Source organism: Ananas comosus, linkage group 10 (genome assembly GCF_001540865.1).
Source record: "Ananas comosus cultivar F153 linkage group 10, ASM154086v1, whole genome shotgun sequence".
Lineage (NCBI taxonomy): Eukaryota > Viridiplantae > Streptophyta > Magnoliopsida > Poales > Bromeliaceae > Ananas > Ananas comosus.
Window position 1 is genome coordinate 7284051 of NC_033630.1, and position 21696 is coordinate 7305746.

At 44.5% G+C, this 21696-nt stretch overlaps 2 protein-coding genes across 4 annotated transcripts in view; both read right to left on the reverse strand.

Annotated features, from left to right (window-relative positions):
• LOC109716208 (proline-rich receptor-like protein kinase PERK9) lies at nt 2322-3408 on the reverse strand. The gene is made up of 2 exons (XM_020241540.1): nt 3330-3408; nt 2322-3094 (listed from the first exon to the last, which is right to left on the reverse strand). The coding sequence occupies exons 1-2, from the start codon at nt 3406-3408 to the stop codon at nt 2322-2324; spliced, it is 852 nt and encodes a 283-aa protein (XP_020097129.1).
• LOC109716391 (receptor-like protein kinase At3g21340) overlaps nt 9212-21696 on the reverse strand; it is a 79396-nt gene continuing 66911 nt past the window's right edge. The window contains exons 8-10 of one of the 3 annotated variants that reach the window (XM_020241811.1): nt 13286-13293; nt 13085-13207; nt 9212-9909 (exon numbers count right to left, since the gene is read on the reverse strand). In XM_020241811.1, the coding sequence (XP_020097400.1) occupies nt 9803-9909; nt 13085-13207; nt 13286-13293 (238 nt within the window). In that variant the 3' untranslated portion in view covers nt 9212-9802. Of the gene's footprint in view, nt 9910-13084; nt 13304-21696 lie in introns of those variants that run through there. The other 2 variants (XM_020241810.1, XM_020241814.1) reach the window with 2 other exon arrangements.

The following is a 21696-nucleotide window of genomic DNA, read 5'->3' on the forward strand; positions in this document are numbered from 1 at the left end:
GTCAGTAGAAAATACAGTAGCAATAATAATGAATGAAAGAGATATATATATGAAAGAAAGTACAACTACCGCTACTGTAATGAACAACTGAATGTATACATGTAACAAGACTATAGTAGCAAGACAATGTAACGAAAGAACTGAAGATATACAAGTGACCACTGCTACTATAGTTATATGCGTCAACCGGACAAGTAGTCCAAAAGTACCCAATCTATACCGCCGTGTCGGTCTAAGGACCTCAGGCAAAAGCCACTACCTGCTCGCACCTGGCATGTAACCCTAGCACAAAGAGAACACCGCTGAGCTCACGGGTCGGATGTGCGACCACTTTTCCGAAAAAGAACACCCTCCTGCGGGGGATCAACCCGCTGGTGTTCGTGAAATGCACTCGAGCTGTGGCGATCAATGCGGATATGATCAATAGCCAACCGTCGGCGACCAGCCGACAATCACTGCCTCTCTGGGCATACCGACCGTGTAGGTCATCAAGCAATAACGTGAACCGACCGAGATAGGTCAATGTACGGAAAGTAACGAACGACCAAACAGATCACAGATGCAAACAGGAGAACCGACCAACCAGGTCACAAGTATAGTAAACATGAATGCCATCTACTCTACCCCTATACAGGATACTACACATAGAACAACCAGGCAGAGTAAATAAAGATAGTATGTAAATACTGCTCGATGTCAACTAAATGTACGAACGCAAGAACCGACCGATAGGTCACAAGAGTGTATCGATATAGTCCAGAGCTACCGTCAGCACCAGCCGACAATTCTACCACTCAGGGTTCACCAACCTCATAGGTCATCAAACGACGGAGTCAATGAATCGATCGATAAGGTCACAGTGCTAAGCCGAAACCGACTAACCAGGTTACAAATGTGAAGTACGAGAACCGACCAATCAGGTCACCGAACGAAGTACAAGAACCGACCAATCAGGTCGCTGAAATCACGTATGGATAAATTACTCTACTCCTACACATGATACCAAGCATAGAAACATATGAGTGGAGTACAGCAGCAACAATAGGGATGCAAGCTCAATATATGATGTGATAATAACAACAGAAGAACAGGGATAGAAGAAATGTCACCGAGCGTGCACCACTGTACCGACTTCGGATCGAAGTACCCACCTGTACAAATGCTGCGCCTGTCTCCTGACTGGAAAAGAACGTCAACCGGACCTAAGGAAGGTCCACCGGATTAGAGTCTAACCCACAAATAGTAAATACGGAGTACAAAATCCCACAATTAAACCCACGAATATCGGTTTCCCAAAACCGATCGCCGTAATACGTCGGAAATCCCGTAAACCGTACCGGGACTCCGCCGGGACCCACGAACTAACCCGGAACGCACCGACTCGTGTTACGAGTCGCCCGCTGCCACTAAACACCATTAATCATGGGATTTGGCAGCAACCACAAGGATACATAACCCAACAACTATCGCCGAATAATTGTTCGGATTCGGGTTCCCGGAAGTGTCAATTTCAACACCGGAATCCACCGTCGCTCACCCGTTATTTCCGAACCCTCGAAATGACGTAGGTGACCAGCCAACAAGGCTCAGCGACTAAACAATCCATCACGAAGCATCGTCGGATTAATTCCGAACCGAACCCGCATTCCGTCGGCAGATTTCGCCGAAAGACGCACCGAAAATGCATTTTCGATCTTCGCAAGGGTCTGGGGCCTTGGACAATCAGTCCAGAGGTCACCCACTGCTCACCCATGCTGCCAACAGCAGCCGCAACAACCCAAAATACGTAAAAGCCCTCCCGAATACCCAAAATCGCATTATTTCATGCGATTTCGGCGCTTTTACGGTCCAACTACGCAAACCAGAGGTCAAACTGCCGAGCCAAGGTACCCGCTGACAGGTTTCGACGTGCTGGAGGCCGTGCTCACCTTTCGGAGCACTGCCAACCCTTGTGGCAAGTGCACACACGACGCGAACCTCAGCGAAACAGCGCACACAGCGCTTACATTGCATCAAACTCGCAAACCAGGGCATCGTTGACCCCAACGAAAGTGGCCACGATGATCGGCACTGAACAAGGATCATCGTGCTCACTTTCGGGAGACTCGGAGTGGCCTCGGGTCACCAAAACAGTGGCCGGAACAGGAAACCACGCGCAGAAAGGCTGAAAATATGCTTACCGGCCACTGGGGAGCTACGGTACGGCCGGCGGCGGCCGGGAAGCAGGCGCGCCGGCGTCAGGAAGGTGCTGACGACAGGGAGGGGCCGGGGCGTGTGCTGGGCGGCGACAGGAGGCGGCGGCAGCGACGGGCGATGATGCCCTAGCCGTACGAGGTGAAGGGGAGCTCGGCCCCAAGCTCGGCCGGCGGAGGCTTCGGCGGCGACCGCGCCGGCAGAGGGCGAGTGCGGTAGGCCAGGGAGGGCCAGTGCTCGCGCCGCCCGGCGGCGAGAGGCGGCGGTGGCGGCGGCGGTGCAACACAAGCCCGCATGAGCCGCGCTCGGACTCGGGTTTCCGCGCCGGCCTCGGCGGCGATCGGGGCACCTCGGTGCGGCGGCGAGAAGTCACCTGAGGTCGGAGGAGGAGAAGGGATGCGGCGGCGACGGCAGTGATGGCCCACGACCCAAGCTCGGCCGCCTGAACTTAGTTCTGCCAGAGGGTAGCCGCGGCGACGCCCTAGCCGCGCAGCGGCGGCGGCGACCACTCCGGCCGGACGCGGAGGTGCCGGAGGGTCTCGAGGAAGGTCCCCGACGTGGTCCCGGGCGGTGGCGGCGCGGGGAGGAAAATGCAAGGTTGCCTCGGCCAGAGCTGGCTCCTGCTGGCCGCGGGTCGCCCAGGCTGCGACGGCGGCGCGCGGCGGCGGCGCGGACCGGCGGGGGAGCTGCCGGAGGTTGGGCCCTGGCCAGGGGAGGGGGCACGACTCGAGTGGACGACCTCTGGGTGATCCACGGCCAGGAAAAAAACAGCACGGTGGAGAGGAAGATGGAGGAAAGCAATTGCTAGCCTTTTTCCGGCGGCCGAGGTTGCTCGCCGACGGCAGAGGTGCGAGCACGGCAAGGGCTGGGTCGAGCTTAGGTCGGCTAGGGTTCAGTTCGGCTGAGGAGAAGCCCAGGAGCTAGGGTTTCACCATGAAACCCTAGTTGCATCATATATAATTATGTATGTATTTTGCAAAAAGGTCCCTCCAAGCTGATTAATTTCAATCCAGTCCTTGCCAGCCCGTGCAACTTGCGCGTATGCACCTCAACGTCAGAAATCACGCAAAACGGTACATAAAATATTAGGTTTTCCTCAATCTTTCCGTTTTGCCAATTTCAACCCCCTAGCGAACAATTGGCAATTCCCGAAAATCCGCAAAGAACCAAAGCAAGTACTTTATCAATACAAGCTGTAGCCACATATCTATTCATCATAATTAATGTACATCTCCTTAATTTGCATGCATGTGAGGGAGCTTGTTCACGTAATACACATGTTATTTCACGTGGTAGATGAGTGGAGGCCGTTCTTCTCTTCTGCCGACGGCTAAGCGCCAAACGGAAGATCGCCGGCTTCACGTCTTCTCCGTCGTGGTTGTCGACGCGCCGTTAATTCTACCGATGGCTAAGCGCCGGCGAATGAAGCTCCACCGTTATTGTCGATGCACTGTTACTTTCGTCGATGTCGTCGATGCGCCGTTACTTTCGTCGACGGCTAAGCGCCAAACGGAAGGTCGTCAGCTTCACGTCGTCTTCGTCATGGTTGTCGATGCGCCATTAATTCCGCCGACAGCTAAACGCCGGCGAATGAAGCTCCGCCGTTGTTGTCGATACGCCGTTAATTCCGCCATGGTCGTTGATGCGCCGTTACTTCCGTCGATGGCTAAGCGCCAAACGGAAGGTCGTCGGCTTCACATCGTCTCCGCCGTGGTTGCCGATGCCCCGTTACTGCCGCCGACGTCTAAGCGCCAAACGGAAGGTCATCGGCTTCACATCATCTCCGCCGTGGTCGCCGATGCGCCGTTACTTCCGTCGACGGCTAAGCGCCAAACGGAAGGTCGTCGGCTTCACATCATCTCCGTCGTGGTCGCCGATGCGCCGTTACTTCCACCGATGGCTAAGCGCCAAACGGAATGTCGTCGGCTTCACATCATCTCCGCCGTGGTCGCCGATGCGCCGTTACTTCCGCAGATGGCTAAGCGCCAAACGGAAGGTCGTCGGCTTCACATCATCTCCGCAGTGGTCGCCGATGCGCCGTTACTTCCGCCGACGGCTAAGCGCCAAACGGAAGGTCGTCGGCTTCACATCATGTCCGCCGTGGTCGCCGATGCGCCGTTACTTCCGCCGACGGCTAAGCGCCAAACGGAAAGTCGTCGGCCGTGGTCGCCGATGCGCCGTTACTTCCGCCGACGGCTAAGCGCCAAACGGAATGTCGTTGGCTTCACATCATCTCCGCCATGGTCGTCGATGCGCCGTTACTTCCGCCGACGGCTAAGCGCCAAACGGAAGGTCGTCGGCTTCACGTCGTCTCCGTCGTGGTTGTCGACGCGCCGTTCTAAGCGCCAGCGGATGAAGCTCCACCGTTGATGTAGGGATGGAGGGAGGACGCGAGTATTATTATTTTTTTTGTGAGGAGGAGAAGGAAGAAAAAATATTTCTTTTTTTTTTTGAATGGATATCTGTACCTTTTTTTTTGAACGAACCTTGTTACTCTCTCCTTTTTTTTTGCCAAAGTAGTTTATCTCTCTAACAACCTTTCTAAAAAAATCCTCCTTCTCTTATTGTATCTTTCCCCTTTTATAGATCTTCTAGTTAGTTAGTAGATGAGAGTTTTTTTTTTAGTGGGTTAGTGGGTTAATGGGAGAGATTTTAGTGGGTTAGTGGGAAGGTGGGAAGGCTTTTTTTTATATTATTATTTTTTGACGTGGGGTGAATGGGAAGTTAGGATTTTTTTGTTGTGGGGCCCACACAAGAGATATGATTATCATTTATTCATATTTATGAGAGAGATGGTGGGACCCACATCTCTAACTAACCATCTTTTTTTTCTCTTCTTTTGTTATGCCACCCCCCTGGCGTACCAGCCTTTCTTTTTTTTCCTTTTTTTTATATGAGGTAAGGAGAATAGTAATAACAATAATAATAATAATAATAATAGGGATAAATTTGGGGTGGATCTATATTCGGGCTTAGGTTCGGCTTCAAACTGGACTTGAATTGAATTCGATTTAGCCACATTTGAATTTCAAAATTTAAATTTATTACATCCTCCTTTTTTCTCATTATTACACAAACAAATGCCCCCACCTCTTTTTTAGCTTGCTGATTGTGCAAGAAAGAGAAAAAAGGTACTACTCGTACTAGGCATATGAACTTCACATCATAAAGTTTGTCATGTCTTTTTTTTTTTATGCTAAGCTCGGATTGGTAAGTATTTCACCCTCTCTTTTCTTTCCTTTTTATAGCTAATATATGATAATGCTGTCATATCATGTATTCATTTTATTTTATTTTATTTTATTTTTATGTCTTCACGTAGAAGATGGAGCACCTAATTCATCCTGATGACAAAATCTTAGGCATAGCAAGAGGTATTTCTCTAGTTCAGGCTTCTCCGATTCATAATAGTAGAACGGATCCAATTATTCCTTACAATAGACCCGTGTTTAAGGAATGGGCAGTTTTTAAGCAAAAACAACCCTTAGGTCGTTTTGGTCCTCATTATTACACACCTGACGGTGAGGAAGATGTCGTACTTCTTCCACCTTTAGGTTTACCCAAAGAGAGGGATACATTGGAATCTTTATGTTACAAAATATTGAATGGTCATCCAAGCTGGGGGGGGGGTAAAGATTGGCCACTGGGAGATAGTGAAGATATTGATGGTTTTGAGAGTTGGGCTGATTATATTTTGTCACGATATACCTCACAATTACAGCATGCAGAAATTTTTGGTGGTATAGTTGCTTCACGAGGAAAGTATCACAAAAACATGAACATTATTAAAGCACTTGTAGAGTTGTGGTGTTCAGAAACGAATACATTTCATTTGCCATATGGAGAAGTTGGAATTTCCTTGTGGGAGATTAAAGAACTAAGTAGNTTTTTTTTTTTTTTGTGAGGAGGAGAAGAAAGAAAAAATATTTCTTTTTTTTTTTTGAATGGATATCTGTACCTTTTTTTTTTTAACGAACCTTGTTTCTCTCTCCTTCTTTTTGCCAAAGTAGTTTATCTCTCTAACAACCTTTTTAAAAAATCCTCCTTCTCTTATCATATCTTTCCCCTTTTATAGATCTTCTAGTTAGTTAGTAGATGGGAGTTTTTTTTTTAGTGGGTTAGAGGGTTAATGGGAGAGATTTTAGTAGGTTAGTAGGAATGTGGGAAGGCTTTTTTTTATATTATTATTTTTTGATGTGGGGGTGAATGGGAAGTTAGGATTTTTTTTTGTTGTGGGGCCCACACAAGAGATATAATTATCATATATTCATATTTATGAGAGAGATGGTGGGACCCACATCTCTAACTAACCACCTTTTTTTTCTCTTCTTTTGTTGTGCCACCCCCTGGCGTACCAGCCTTTCTTTTTTTTCCTTTTTTTTATATGAGGTAAGGAGAATAATAATAATACTAATAATAATGATAATAATAATAATAATAATAATGGGGATAAATTTGGGGTGGATCTATATTCGGGCTTAGACTTGAATTGAATTCGGTTTAGCCACATTTGAATTTCAAAATTTAAATTTATTACATCCTCCTCTTTTCTCATTATTACACAAACATAGCTTCGCACGCCTCCGCGTCGCTCCGCTCAGTGTCGCTCCACTCCGCCTCCTGTTGCTCCAGGTCTTTCACAGCCTTCTGAGGAGGTGTCTGAGGAGGATATGTCTGTTTCATCGGTATATCATGAGCAACAGCGACTGTCTACTGAGAAGGAAAGAATTTCCGGGGAACTTCAACGTATTATCGCTGAGCAAGCACGGATAGCCTCTGAACAAGCTCGAATCACTAAAAAGATCAGCAAAATCTCCCACATAATGAAAGCTATTTTTGATAAAATGGAGTGTTGCAGTGCAGACATACCTCCACATGATGCGAATTCAGATTGAGTGCTAGGGCTTACCCTCGTTTTGTCATTTTGGCGTTTTGTGACAAAAAAGGGGAGATGTGGAATGTCATGTCATAGATGCTTACTTTGCTTACTTTAGTTTAGGTTTTGCTTAGATATGAATTTGCTTAGATGTGAATGTGAATGCTTCTTGATGATTGAAACTATAGCTGAAACTATGATTGTGACTGATTGGTTCTTTATTGCATATTTTTTAATCTTGATTGTGTATTTTGGAAAATATGTTTTGTAGGAGATTTCAAGACTTCAAGACTCTATGTCACGCCAAAGTCATAGAATTTGTTTAGGGTGTGTGAAATGTATTTTATTTTTGTTAGATCGATCATGCAGGGGATTGTCGTTTGGTGATTGCGATAATCTTTCGTTTTTCTGTTTGTGAGACTTGGATGAGCATTGTATTAGGTTTTTTCACAAAATCGCTAAAGACAAAGATTGTTAAAGACTTTTCTAAGTTGGCAGATTTCATGAAGTCGAATAGAGTCCTGAGGAGTTGAAGACGAAGATTGCGTGATTCGTGATGTAAAGACTCGTTCGTGATGCTCGGTATATCAGGTATGTGTGTTAATAATTTATGAAGATATTTTGCACATGTAAAAGCATTTGGAAGACTTAGAATGAATTTTAAATGTAAAAAACTGAAAAAAAACTAAGTTTTTCAAGGTTCGGGATCCAAACCCTAGGATCAAGGTCCGGACCCCGTAGGTCCTCTTTGCGTGTACGCAGCGAGGGTCCAGACCTTCGGGCTAGGGTCCGGATCCCATACGTTGGAATTTCTGATACACAAGGAGGGTCCGGAACCTGGAGTCAAGGTTTGAACCTTCAAGGTTCGGACCCTGCGGGAGGTCCGGACATATACCGTCGTTTGTTTTTTAAAGATGAGTTTTCAAATCCTAATTTATCTCTAAGTCTTTTAAATCTATAAATAAGCTATGAGGGAGCATCCTAATGCAGATGCTTAGAAATAAAAACCTTTAGAAACCCTAAAAGCTTATTCTTGGAACTTTTAGATTTATGTCTTAAAACAAGCTTTGTTTCGAATCGAGTCAATATTTCATTAAGAATCGAGTCTGGATTAAAAGGGTTCTCCTTATATCTTATGGTTTTTCTAAGAAATTGAATCACCACCACTTATTCTTTCTACGGGCTCCAAACGGAGTGTTTGCGCGCGGGCTTCGCGTGAGGCCAAGGATTTGGTGGACGCTCATGGATTCGAGACGTTGCTGCGAGAAGTTGCGGCGTGATCAATTGAAGGAGTTTGATCGATCGAGGACTGGCGAAGATGATCTACGATGAGGATTCTGTAAAAGTTGGGTCGTGTATTTGATAAATCACTTTGTACTCAATTTTTCATAGTAGATTGTTTCGTGTGATCGGTCTCATGGGTTTTTACCCCAATTTGAAGTTTTCTCATGTAAAATCTTGGTGTTGGTTTTATTTTTCCGCACTTAATTTTAATTTGCATCAAGATTCTTGTTTTGTCGTTTACACCTATTCACCCCCCTCTATGTGTTATTATACCTTTTAGATCTTTGAGATCCATAACTTACACAAACAACAATACATATAAACAAACCAGTTAGAAAAGTTACAATTGCAAATCAGAAAATTTTCAAAGAAATAAATCTACTCATCTGTTTTGATACTTTTACACAGACCTATATGAAAATAACTCTTTTTTCTTAATTTGCCTCAATATGTCCTTATTCGTTATGCTTAAAAACATACTTATATTATTAGCTTATGATTTTTATGCATTATTTATTTCTCAATACATGTTGTTCTTGTTTCATAAAGCATACTATTTGTTGTTAATAACACATTATATTTGTTCTTTGAAATTATGGTAAAGTTACTATTAGCTTTTTAGTACATTTATAATGTTCTACTCGAAAGAACCATTGAAACAAATACTTGCTTAGAAAATGGTAAACATTTGCATCCTATCACAGCTTGAGAAATAACATTGGAGCTTTGTTCTTTCACAGGGCCTGCAACTCGCTTCAACCCCGAGTATTGTTCTTAGATAAGGTTCACAATCCTAATTAATAACAAGGGATATTCACTCAAAGTTCAATGTTAGCAGGCAGGAATCACTACCCAGTGCCACGAATCTTCAGACATAACTGTAATGCATGAACCGGCAGAGATTTACAACAGTACAATGTAAAGAAAAAGATTAGCCAACATCAAATAGCAAAATATGAGAAATCATTCTATCAAACTTATCGTCCTTGCTCTTACACAAAAAAAAAGCATTTATCCGTCTCGCTGTTACGCAATTATGACTAGCGAAAATGGATTAATGTACATGGTGGTGCATACCTGTTTAATCTGAAATACCCAGGTAATATTGATATGGTAGAGAAAAGGACATGAGGCATAAGACAAAATTTGGCACCAGTTGCAAAATCATGCATGCCACATGCATAATTGACATTACAGCCATTCCGATGGCAATAATAACTTCCCCTTTTCAAATGGCAATAACTTCCCCTTCTAACTTTAACCAAATGTGAGGGCAGTGAACCATGCGTGTTTATATCAATAAACAAAATCTTGTTCGACCCCATTGATTAAGTCAGGGGCTCAAATGCTGCTGCCACCAGATGCTCATTTAGTAGGATCAAAGCATCCGACAGGACTCTTTGATGAAAGAATTAGTTACAAACTGTTGCATGCGTATTTCAAGATACTCTAAATGGTATTCACAGTACTTTGAAGGCCGTTAGAATTCTGGGTCTCCATCTCAAGAAGCATCAATGACTTTTGCCTGTGATACCTGTTTCTTTTTGCTGCAATTGCTGACAGAAGATAAAGCAGATTACAGCATCAGCAGGATATAGAAAGTAATCTAGGAGAATAACATCTTTCACAAGCAAGGATTTAAGTGCCGTGGCATGGGGTCGTGCTGGAAATTTGCTGGCACGGTACCGCACGGTGCGTGCCGAGCCGTGCCAATGCGTGCCGGTCAAAAAAATTCTTATGTGCCGACACATAATAGCATGAAATATTTATTTTCTTTAACAAGAAAATATTCTAACTATTTATTATGTCTTTTTATCACATCTTTTAAACTTTATTGAGAAAATTACGTACTAGACTACTAGTTTAAAGAATAGAGGGTTTTGAGCTGTGCCATCAGCACGGAGTCTGTATCGTGCCGGTATCTTATTGGCACGGTACGGCACGGTGGATACGGGCCGTGCCGACGGGTACTAAAAACCTTGTTCACAGGTTGTGAAGCCAAAAAAAGAAACATAAGTATCTACACACCGCATAAGTAGAGAAAACAAATCTGAAATAAATAGAAAGAGGTTCCCGACTAGCAAGATAGAACAACCCTACTTGGCAAGATTCAACTCTACATACTGCATATAGGAATCTCCATAATACAATTTTCTATCATGAAAAGAAATTTTTGTTTGAAAACGATGTGTTCTATTGAAACAGCATATAAGTGCTTAACAGTATGTTTGTCGGTTCTAATTCAGAATGTTAGATGTCACAGTGAAGTCAAAGAGAGTTTTGCTGCTTTCTACCTGGAACTCATTCAAGAAACTAAATTACAATGACCGACAAAGTGACGAATATTCTAACTACTATTTATTCTTGGTTGCTTCAAAGAGAAAAAAAAAATCTAGACTCAAAATAGATTTAATGGAAGCATCATATTATAGATGTGATTTTATCAATCGTGCAGATGAAACACTTCGTGTGGGCCAATTAACCCAACAGGTACAGCTTGTGCTAATTTGCTGCCAATTGCCTCAACTGTGAGTTAATTTAATCTACAACACAATTGGACAAAACCCAACCAAATGTAACAACCACATCAGCTAAAGTTGCCTTCCTTTGCACCTACTGCAATTTCCTGCATGATATTAGTGGCATCCTAATGGCAAGGAGATACTATCCCTGTTCACATATGCTAATAAACTGAAGAGTCTAGCAAACGCCAGAAGCTGCAGTGAGTCAAATACTTTCCACATCTTAATCCTAGTAACTATAGTGCAACTTTAAGTTAAGATATGACTATTAACTCTTCTCAGACTTTCACTTCATTGGCAGAATAGATCTTTTAGCTTTTCTTCCTATCATGTATTGTCACTCTTCTCTCTCCTTTACATACTACACCTCTTTCTTTCATCATATGAAATGTTGTCTTTCTCTCTTTTCCCTCTCCTTTTGCTGTTGTTGCTAACGTATTCTTTTGTTTCTGCTTGTGCCTCCATAAAGAATTATTTAAGTTTTGGAAATTTGTTCCATCTTCCATTGATGCTCTATTGGCCTATATATAGAAATATCAACTTGAGCTTGTAAAAATTTTCAGTAAGAAACAATTCTGTCTTACAAGCTTTCCCAGGAAAACCTCATGCACATTACCTTAAGGACCCATTTGGTCTAGTTTATAATATCCAGTAATTCTTCATATTTTCTATTTACCATTCAAATCAAGTTGGATACGTGTAAAATGTGTTACTGAAGTAGTGGAATCACTATAAATTCCTAGGCAGTAAGAATACTAGATTATCATGGGTTAGAAGATATTCTTATATCCATGATTGATGGGAGCCATTAGTAGTCCATTAATAAGAATATACTAGTTCTTAACAACCTCCCAATCGAAATGGTTTAATAAGTTAGTAGCAAACTTGCCATTCCAAATATAAAATATATAACATTACCAGTATTATAAATCTTGAACCAAATGGCCTCTAACAGTCATACGTCCCTACTTAATTCCAACTCTTCATCCCTATATCACGCTTATGCCCAAATTTCCTAATTACAAAACTTAATCCAGAAACTATGGGAAATAGGTTAGGAATAATAGAAACATTTTGATGAGTCATTTATTGTCATTCTTCACGACATCTTTTCAATGCTTAAAGTACTATAGACTCTGTTACGTTTAGTTGCTACTTCAAACTAAAATTCAGTCATTATGTTATTGTTGCCCAAGATTTAGTTGCTATGAAATGCCATAATCCTATATGTAGTTGTGCATCGAATTCTTGGACCCACCCTGATTTGTGATGCGGTTCAAAATTTTTCTGAGGCAAAACTAAAGAGCAAATTGTTTAAAGGTTTGTGGGTAAATGGAGGGCTTAGTTAAATCAGAAATTTTTCTAACACTATTCTATTCAAGTCGTCCAGCTTAGCTAAACTGGGTGTATTTTAGAAGCTAGGGTTTTCTGAAAGGGCAATTTTTATAATTTATTTCGACCACAGTAAAATGTTCACTCTTTCTTTGCCCATGGATATAGGCTAGCGGCCGAAACCAGCAAAATTCTTGAGCACTTTATTACTTCTCTATTTCTCAAATTTTTTTGGTGTTCTGTACCTAACGAACTATCGTTTTCAAACATTTGTTGTAAACGCTATGACCGCATGACAATTGAAGAGTTAAAAAGTAAGACAAAATTGTTAGAAGCACAATATCTAAAGGCGTGCTAAGGTGAAGTCAAAACAGCTGTTTTGATCGTTATGCAAACTGTTTCCCTCAAACTTACATCTTGTCCTAACAGCACTAGTGATCATACTGGAACTATTGTTTGAAGTTTGAATTGTTTTGACCAACTAAACAAAAAACTGTTATTTTCTTTCACCTTGGCTTTGTAATATGTGCTGGACATAGAATTAATCTTCACCAAACAGTCCAGTGATAAGAGAAAAAGTTATTGAGACTAATAAACAAGTTAGTAACTTAATAATAAAAGAATAAAGCTAAAAATCAAACTGCAACCATGCATATATTGGGTAACAGTGTATTTAAAAAATTGACAAGAAAAAAGAACAGATAAAATTGTTTGTCTGCACTAGGGAAAAAACAACGTGGTAATGACCTTAAAATCAGTGAATTAACCGGAGAAAATAATTAAAGATAAATGAGCAAGATGACAAGCAACAGGAGATATAAAGCATAACAAGTAAAACAAAAGGAACATATTAAAAGCCATGGTGGATGGTACTTACAAGTAAAATCTTGAGGAAAATCAAAATCATAGTCATTCGGTCCCCTTCGAATGCAAACTATGTAAATAACTAGAAGAACCACAATAAGAACGACACCACATGAAACACCAATGGCAATTTTTCCTGTTTCATTCAAGCCTCCTTTATCCCAGAATAATGGACAAGCAGGTAGAGAAGGTACACCACATAGCCCTTTGTTACCTGAGAGACTGGAAAAACCTTCCAACATCATAAAGGGAAGAAATATATCAAATCCACCATTTACAAATAGCTTACAATCTTGAACAAGTGTACGCAAACAAGAAATGCATTTTGATGACAAGAATAAAGTTACACATAGCATATATTGATGCTAAACCCTACATTGCAGTTAGCTGATTTATTGGAAGAAAAGATGGAAACAGTTTCTCACCCAACGTCTCCTTGCCAGTTGCCACACGTTGAACCCCCCACAAGTCATTGACCACATATGTTTGAGGTGAAAAACCAACAAAAAAGAGATGTTTTAGCTAAGGGCTCAGATCATGTATTTTAATAAGGAAAATGATACCAGTACACCTCTTATAGGGTCCATCTTACACCCTTGGGATCCAAGGGTTTAAAAAAAACCCTTTGGGGGTTGTAGTTAAAAAAAAAAAAAATGATGAGAGTAAGGAAATCTACACCCTAGAAAAGATTTACGGGTATATAAGACATGCTTGCATGAACAGAAGTGTTAGACTGCAGGCACAACTAATTTTCATATACGTTAGTAGCAGCTGTGCAGGCACCACTGCATGATGGGGCAATTTCATTCACATGCTATCCCAACATGACACCGAGCCTCACTAACCGTAGAATTTGACTGTGCACCAACAACCAGTCCCACAAATGATTCTGGACATTCTACAACGATATTCATACAAGGATTGAGCAAGGCATGCTGGAAAAATTGGTGTGGGTGCATAATACACAAGGTTATTTTACAACATCCTCTGCTTTATCTCCACTCCCTCAATCCAGATAAGTGAGCTTCCTGTATCAATAGTTATGGCATTCTTCTATTCTAAAGAATCCTTCATTCTTCATGCAATGCACCATTGAGAACAGGGCTCCAGCGGACTCGGAAGTTCAAAAGATGGGAATACATCTCTGTTCTTCTTCCTCTTACTGTCAGCCGTGCCAATCTGAAACTCAAAAGTCCAGATCATATATTATTGCATGGGGACAAAGCTAGGGAGGTCTGGTCTTGCTTCTCTAAGGATCTGCAGCAGAAGATCAGTTCAGAGAATTCCACTATGATTATCTTTCTTCGATGGAGCTCATCTGAACACAAGATACACCTTTAGCTGCCTACTGCTGCCTTTGCTTATATGTTGGTACCTGTGGCTGGCGCGGAATGAACATCGGTTCGAGGGTACTGCTGCCTCTCCATATAGTATCATCCAAAAGGTAAAGAGCTGGTATGAAATCTCCATGCAATTCAAGCCTCGCACAGAGGATAATCTTGTAAAGAAAAGGATGATAGTGAATGCCGGAATTCATCACGAGGGATGGGTCCAGGTTGAAGCACGGATAATTTACAGGGTTTAACCTCCTCCTAGCATGCTCGAGTTGAATGTGGATCGAGCTTCTAAAGGAAATCCTGGACAGTCTGATGGCGGTGGTGCTCTGAGGGACAGCCAAGGTAATGTTATTATTTTGCATTCTACTCCTTTGGTAGTGAATCCAGCTTTCTCACAGAGTTAAGGGCCTTACTGACATGCTAAGAATATATGAGGTTTTGAATTGCAGGCCTTTCTATTGTGGAGATGGATTCCATAATATTGTTGACATGATTGTTAGGAGGTCAAAGCCAACCTTGGACAGCATTTCCTTGGTGGCAAGAAGTTATAAGGTTGTGCGAAAGATTCCATCCGATAATCAACCATTCATATCAAAAAGGCAACAGATTTGCATATTCATTGACAAACATTGGGGTTGGTGTAATGCCCCAATAGTTCCACATTGGATAGGAAAGGAATTATAATTAAAAATATAAAAGGTCAAGCACTCTAATAATAATAACTGGGTTTAAGCATTTTAGACCTGAAGTTTGAACCCAACGAGTTATTATTGTTAGCTGGTCCAATTGTTACATTTGGTATCTAAGCCGAGTACCAGCAGAAAGTGTGAGAGCTAAATACAATGCACGACAAAGTGCTCACCACAATTTGGCAGGATCCACCTCTTGAACCCATAGGAGCCATCGCTAGAATCTCACGTCGCTTAGTAATTCTGATATATATGTGGGTGATCGGATTTGGGCCTAACGAAAACGATAAGGTCTAAATAGGAGAAGTCTGTAACACCCTAATAATCCCCCATCTGGAAAAGGAGTTCTGATTTGGAATATAAGATGTCATTTTTAAGTGCCCTTCGGAAAAAGAGTCCCACATCAGGGTTTAAAAAACAATTGACAACATTCATCAATTGATTGAAAATGAGTTTCCTACTATTCTCTGATCGAGCAACGTCCTTTTTGGGCTAAGAATTCCTTGAGTAATGCTCGCATTCGTTCACTACAGATAGTGGAAATAGAGAAAACTTGGTGTAAGGAAGTGAATCCTCGAAATCCAAGGATTAGACTTCGGTTTGGAATCGACTATTTGTCGAGCGTGTAGGCTTCGGAAAGTCCGAAGGTGGCTATAATGCATAAAGTGCATTAAGGAAAGGTCCGCGAGAGCACCAGTGCAAAACTTGCACTGGAGCAGAAATGCTCTCGGGGACCGGTCCCTGGCAGGGAGGGACCGGTCCCATCAGGCTGGGCTGCGGAGGTCTCTGATAAGACCGGTCCCTGGCAGGTAGGGACCGGTTTCCGAACGTTGGCCCAGCGAGACTAGCCGAAATTTGGCTAAGTCCCGAAAATACAGCTCTCGAGGACCGGTCTCTCGGACAAGGACCGGTCTCCCGGGGACCGGTCTCTCAAGCAAGAACCAGTTTCCGAACACGAAAACCCCTCTGCTCGAAATGGCAGCCTTCGGGGACCGGTCTCCCCGAGCTGGGACCGGTCCCTCACTGCGAAAATGGCCAGAAAGGGCTGGTTCTGAAGATGAAAAGTTGAGGGGGCTATTTGCAAAATGGCCTTTATTAGAGGCTTGGGGCTCCTCTCTTCCCCTCATTTGCTCTCTCTCCCTTTCACACTCTTTCTCTCTTTCTCTAAGAAAGAAAAGAAGGAGAAGAAGAAGGAGAGGAAGAAAAGAAAGGAAAAGAAGAAGAAGAGGAAGGAGAAGACAAAGAAGAAGAAGGTCATCCTCTTCTCTCCCTCTCTCAAGCTTGGGGCTTTGTGTTAAGGTAAGCCTCGACCCTTCCATGGTAGATTTCTTGGGTTAGGGTTTTGGGGCTTGGAATTGGTTCGAATAGAGCCTATTGGAAATAAATAGATGGTTCGAGCTCGAAATCGAAGCTCGCACCACGGATTTCCCCCTCGTTGCCATTCTAGGGCACGGAATTGGGATTTTGGAAATCTAGGGTTTCGGTCTAATCTATTAGGTCGCAAACCTAATTGCTAGGTCTCGGAACACGTCGGCGAAGTCGGTTTTCCAATCCGACGAGCGAGTGCGGAGTTATCGCCGAATCGGGTACTCGAGGGCTCGCTTCGCCCCGAGGAGTTGAAGCAGCGTGCAAAGACCGCGGCGTCAAGCTTTCTATCATCGCGGCATCGCCAAGAGGTGCGTGGTGTCCATCCCGAAGCAATCGGGCTCCCTTCTATATCTTAGTACATTTCGATTCCTGCATCTTGTATTATTGCATTGTAGGATGGTTGTGTATTGCCTTTCCTTATGCTTCCTTGATGATATCGTAGCATGTATTGGATACTTGACATAGTGAATCGATAAGGATTGGGTCGAGACTTGTGAATCCTATAGTGCAGAGAAAGATGGACTCAATGGTTGGTTTGACATTAAACAAATGAACGAGTGGCATTTAGTTGATAGTAAGCAAAAGAACAAATGACACATATGAGTCGTAGTGTATGTGAAACCTATGGACTATATGATGATTGTAACCCTAGAGGATAGGGTATTCTCGAGACGAGGATTGGATCATGCTCACGGTCTGTTTTTAAATCTTGTGATGGAAGCCCCACACAAGTAGTGCGCTCCGGAGTTGGTCACGTGGGATTGCCTATTTTGGGTCCCAAGGGATTGCCTATTTTAGGCCCCGGCAGACGGTCTCGGTTCGTAGTGCGAGTTGACCCTCCCTACCTTCGAGATGGCTAGTGAGCAGTAGGCGAGCTTTCGGGTAAGCCATGAGATTAATGAACAAGTAAATGAGGTTAATGAACGAGTGAATGACTTTACCTTTGGACATGATAACAGGTTAGTTGCTTACCTATTTCTTTGATGTGCATTCATATATTTATGATTGGGCATAGTAGAGTAGCTTTACTTCTGTCATTTACCGCTTTTCTTATCTATCTATCTATCGATTATCTACTTTTGCCCGCTTGGACCTAATGGGGAGATCGGCGGAGTCGGCGGCCGAACCCACTGGGAACTAAGGAAGTTAGTTCTCACCCCCATTTTACCACAGGTTCGAGTTCGGGTGTCCCCGGTGAGCGTGAGGATCGTGGTAAGGGCCCGGCGCTCTAGTCGCATTAGCTACCTCCCTTTTGCATTAGCTGTCACCCCTTTTTGTATTTGAGAGTAGATGTTGTATAGGGTGAGGTTCGAGTGATTGTATTTATATTTTGGGAGAAAGCAAAAAATGTAATTAAATATATGTATTACGTCAAATGAATGTAATAGATAGCTTCTTCTCTCTTTATGTACTCGTATATATTTTTATACTTGTATCTTGCTCTCGTCTTGTGGCACTAGTGGTGCTTCTTGATCGTGTATTTATAAATTGATTCCTGGGTAAATTCTTATACATGATCTGTTGGTTAGCCTTGGGTAGACAGGGGAGGTCCTGTCCGTTCGGCGTCTGTTCGACGCGTCCGGGCCAGACCAAATTGGTAGCGGGCTCGGGGCGTGACAGATAAGGTGGTATCAGAGCACCAGAGCAAGTAAAGAGAGAGTCTAGGACGACCTAGGAGACCCTAGGTTGGTAAACCCTAAGGTTATAGGGACGTGAGTGAACGTGAACCCATGGCGGTGGCGGAAGTTGATTGATTGGGTCGAAGTGGTGTTATGTCTCTAGCCGTGAATAGAGACGGATCTAAGTGATACTAGTTTCTCGGCTCGTAGTGGTTGTGTCGGCGGCCGACGACGCGACGCTAAGAGTCCAGAACTGGAACACTTGTGAGCTTCCGCCCGATTTCATTGTCGGGACGTTTAATTTCGTGAACGTTGAGGAAGTGATCGGATTGAGATAACTAACAGAGTTGTTGCTTTTCAGGAGCAATGTCCCCAAGGCGTTACGTGCGTAGGTCTGCTCCGATACCGCCTTCCGCGGAGCCCGAGCAGCCAAGATCGGAGGAAATGCAGGAACTGCGGGAGCAGGTCGCTGCAATGTTGGGCGCGATGCAGCGCCAGGAGGCTCGGTTCGAGCAGCTCCAGGAAGCTGTGGAGCGGCAAGCGGCGTCGGCGGCGACCGCGACGGCGGCAGGAGATCGCGATCCGCCCGCACCTTCGGCACGCACGCCGGTAGCAGCCGAGGGTAAGGGCATAGCGGCGGTTCCGATAGCGGCAGTTCCCCCGCCGACAAGTGCGCCTCCGACAGCTTCGAGTTCAGCGACGCTCGATACGACGGCTGACGAAGTGGAGCGGGAACGTGCGCTGACGGCTCTGATGAAGTTTATGAAGTTTAAGCCACCAACTTTTGAAGGGAGGAAAGTGGAGCCGTCGGTGGTGGAGTCTTGGGTAGACTCTATGGAAACTCTCTTCGAGGACCTATACACCCCAGAGAAAGATAAGGTGCCTTTCGCCACCCATTGCCTTGACAAGGCGGCGAAGGTGTGGTGGAAGCGGTTGAAGCACGATCGACCCTCCGACCTTCCACCAATGCTCTGGGAGGAGTTTAAGAAGGAGATGTTTGGAAATTACTTCCCCGACACCGAGAAGCGGAAGCTAAAGGAGAAGTTTCGCAAACTGAGGCAGGGGGATCGTTCGGTGGCGGACTACGAACAGGAGTTCTCCCACATTATAGACTGCGTCCCCGACGTGGTTAAGGACGACGCGGATCGAGCCGAGTGGTTCTTGCAAGGACTTCGGCCGTGGATATATAGAGCGGTGCAATTGTTCCAACTCACGACTTTCGCCGAGGTTTTCAATAAGGCGCTATGGGCAGAGCATGGAGACGCCCACGTGCGAGAGGAACGTGAGTTGTTGGCCGGATCCCAAGACAAGGGGAAGAAGCGATCGGGCGGTAGTTCGGGGGGCCAGTCGAGCTCCAAAAGACCCCCGAAGTATCCGCGGTCGCAGTCGTGGGGCCGTGGGCCGCAACGGTGCCCTATCTGTGGAGATCGAGGCCATCGGGCACCGCAGTGTAGACACCGACAGGGAAGGTGCTTTAATTGTGGACAAGAAGGACACATCAGCCGCGACTGTCCGGCAAGGGCCTTGTCTACTCCGTCAGTCACATCGACTCCAGCGCCCTCGCCTTATCAAGGAGGGGCCCCGTATGTTCCTGTATCGGCGGGACGCGCATTGGCGCCGCGCCAGCCGGAGGTGACTCGATCAGCGCCGAGCGGTCGGGTATTCGCCGCTCAGACCCATGCCGAGGAGCCTGCCCGAGCCGAGGAGCCTGATGTCGTGGCAGGTATGGTTCTATCAATGGAGTTCGCTCCAGGGCTATGTTTGATACGGGTGCCACGCATTCGTTTATTAGTAGAGCATTTGCACGTATGCATGACATACCCATAGAAGCAAGTGGCAAGTGGCGAGTTGAAGGTCCCGAGTCGTCATTTAATACCTACACGGAGTGCTCGTCATGCCCAGTACAAGTAGGTAAATGGATAATGCCCATCCGGATGTTGGAACTCACTAAACTGGAGGCGTATGACGTCATTTTGGGCATGGACTGGCTTTCAAGGTATCACGCTACGATCGATTGTAAGAATAAATCGATCACCTTTCGGGAGTCAGGACAGAAGGAGTTCGTTTATCGAGCTTGTCGGAGTTCTTGCTTCGTCGCGACGGTATCAGCGACGAGCTAGGAAGTTGGTCAACGGCGGCTGCGTAGCATTTTTGGCGACCGTCGTGGAGGTGGACCGGGTGGTGCCGAAACTTTTGCTCTCTCTCATCCTTCACACTCTTTCTACTCTTTCTCCTAGAAAGAAAAGAAAGGATGAAGAAGGAGAGAAGGAAAAAGAAAGAAAAGAAGAAGAAGAGGAAGGAGAAAAAAGAAAAGAAGGTGCTCCCTCTTCTCTCCCTGCTCTCAGCTTGGGGCTTTGTGTTTAGTAAGCCTCGACCCTTTTCCATGGTAATTTCTTTGTTAGGTTTTGGGCGCTTGGAATTAGGTTCGAAAGAGCCTATTGGAAAATAAATAGAAATGGTTCGTAGCTCGAAATCGACAGCTCGCACCACGATTTCCCCCTCGTTGCCAATTCTACGGGCACCGGAATTGGGATTTATGAAATCTAGGGTTTTCAGTCTAATCTATTAGGTCCAAAACACTAATTGGTAGGTCTCGGAACACGTCGGCGAAGTCGGTTTTCCAATTCACGACGAGCGAGTGTCGGATTTTATCGGCCGGAATCGGTACCTCGAGGGCTATCGCTCGCCCCTGAGAGTTAAGCAGCGTGCAAAGACCGGCGGCGTCAAGCTTTGCTATCATCAGCGGCATCGCCAAGAGGCTGCGTGTGCCATCCCAAGCAATCGCGCTCCTTCTATATCTTCTAGACATTTCGATTCCTGCCATCTTGATTAATGCATGTAGGATGTTGTGTATTGCCTTTCCTTATGCTCCTTGATGATATCGTAGGTCATGTATTGATACTTGACATAGTGAATCGATAAGGATTGGGTCGAACTTGTGAATCCTATAGGCAGAGAAAGATGGACCTTCAATGGTTGTTTTGAGCATTAAACAAATAACGATGGCATTTAGTGATAGTAAGCACTAAGAACAAAATGAAGCACATATGTAGTCATAAGTGTATGTGAAACCTATGGACGTATATGATGAGGAACCCAGAGGAAGGGTATTCCGAGATGAGGATTGACTGCTTCACGGTCTGTTTTTAAAATCTTGTATGAGAAGCCCCACACAAGTTGTGCGTCTCCGGTGTTGGTCACGTGGTCGCCTCTTTTGGTCGCCAAGGGATTTCCATATTTCGGTGTCCCGACAGACGGTCTCGGGTTCGTAGTGCGGAGCTTGACCCTCCCTACCTTCGAAGATGGCTAGTGAGCAGTAGCGAGCTTCGGGTAAGCCTGAGATTAAGGAACAACGTAAATAGGTTAATGAACGCCGTAGTGAATGACTTTACTTTGACATGCATAACAGGTTAGTTGCTTACCTATGTTCTTTGATGTCATTCATATATTATGATTTGGGCTAGTAAGAGTAGCTTACGTTCTGTCATATTACCGCTTTTTTTCCTTATCTATCTATCTATCGATTATCTACCTTTGCGCGCTTGGACGTAATGGGGAGATCTGGCGGAGTCGCGGCGAACCCACTGGGAAGAAGGAAAGTTAGTTCTGCAC

Coding starts and splice junctions, on each gene's coding strand:
- LOC109716208 (XM_020241540.1), bottom strand. CDS start 3,408: ATGAATAGATATGTGGCTACAGCTTGTATTGATAAAGTACTTGCTTTG. Junction 3,095..3,329: donor ATTTTCGGGAATTGCCAATT/GTTCGCTAGGGG, acceptor GCTTCTCCTCAG/CCGAACTGAACCCTAGCCGA.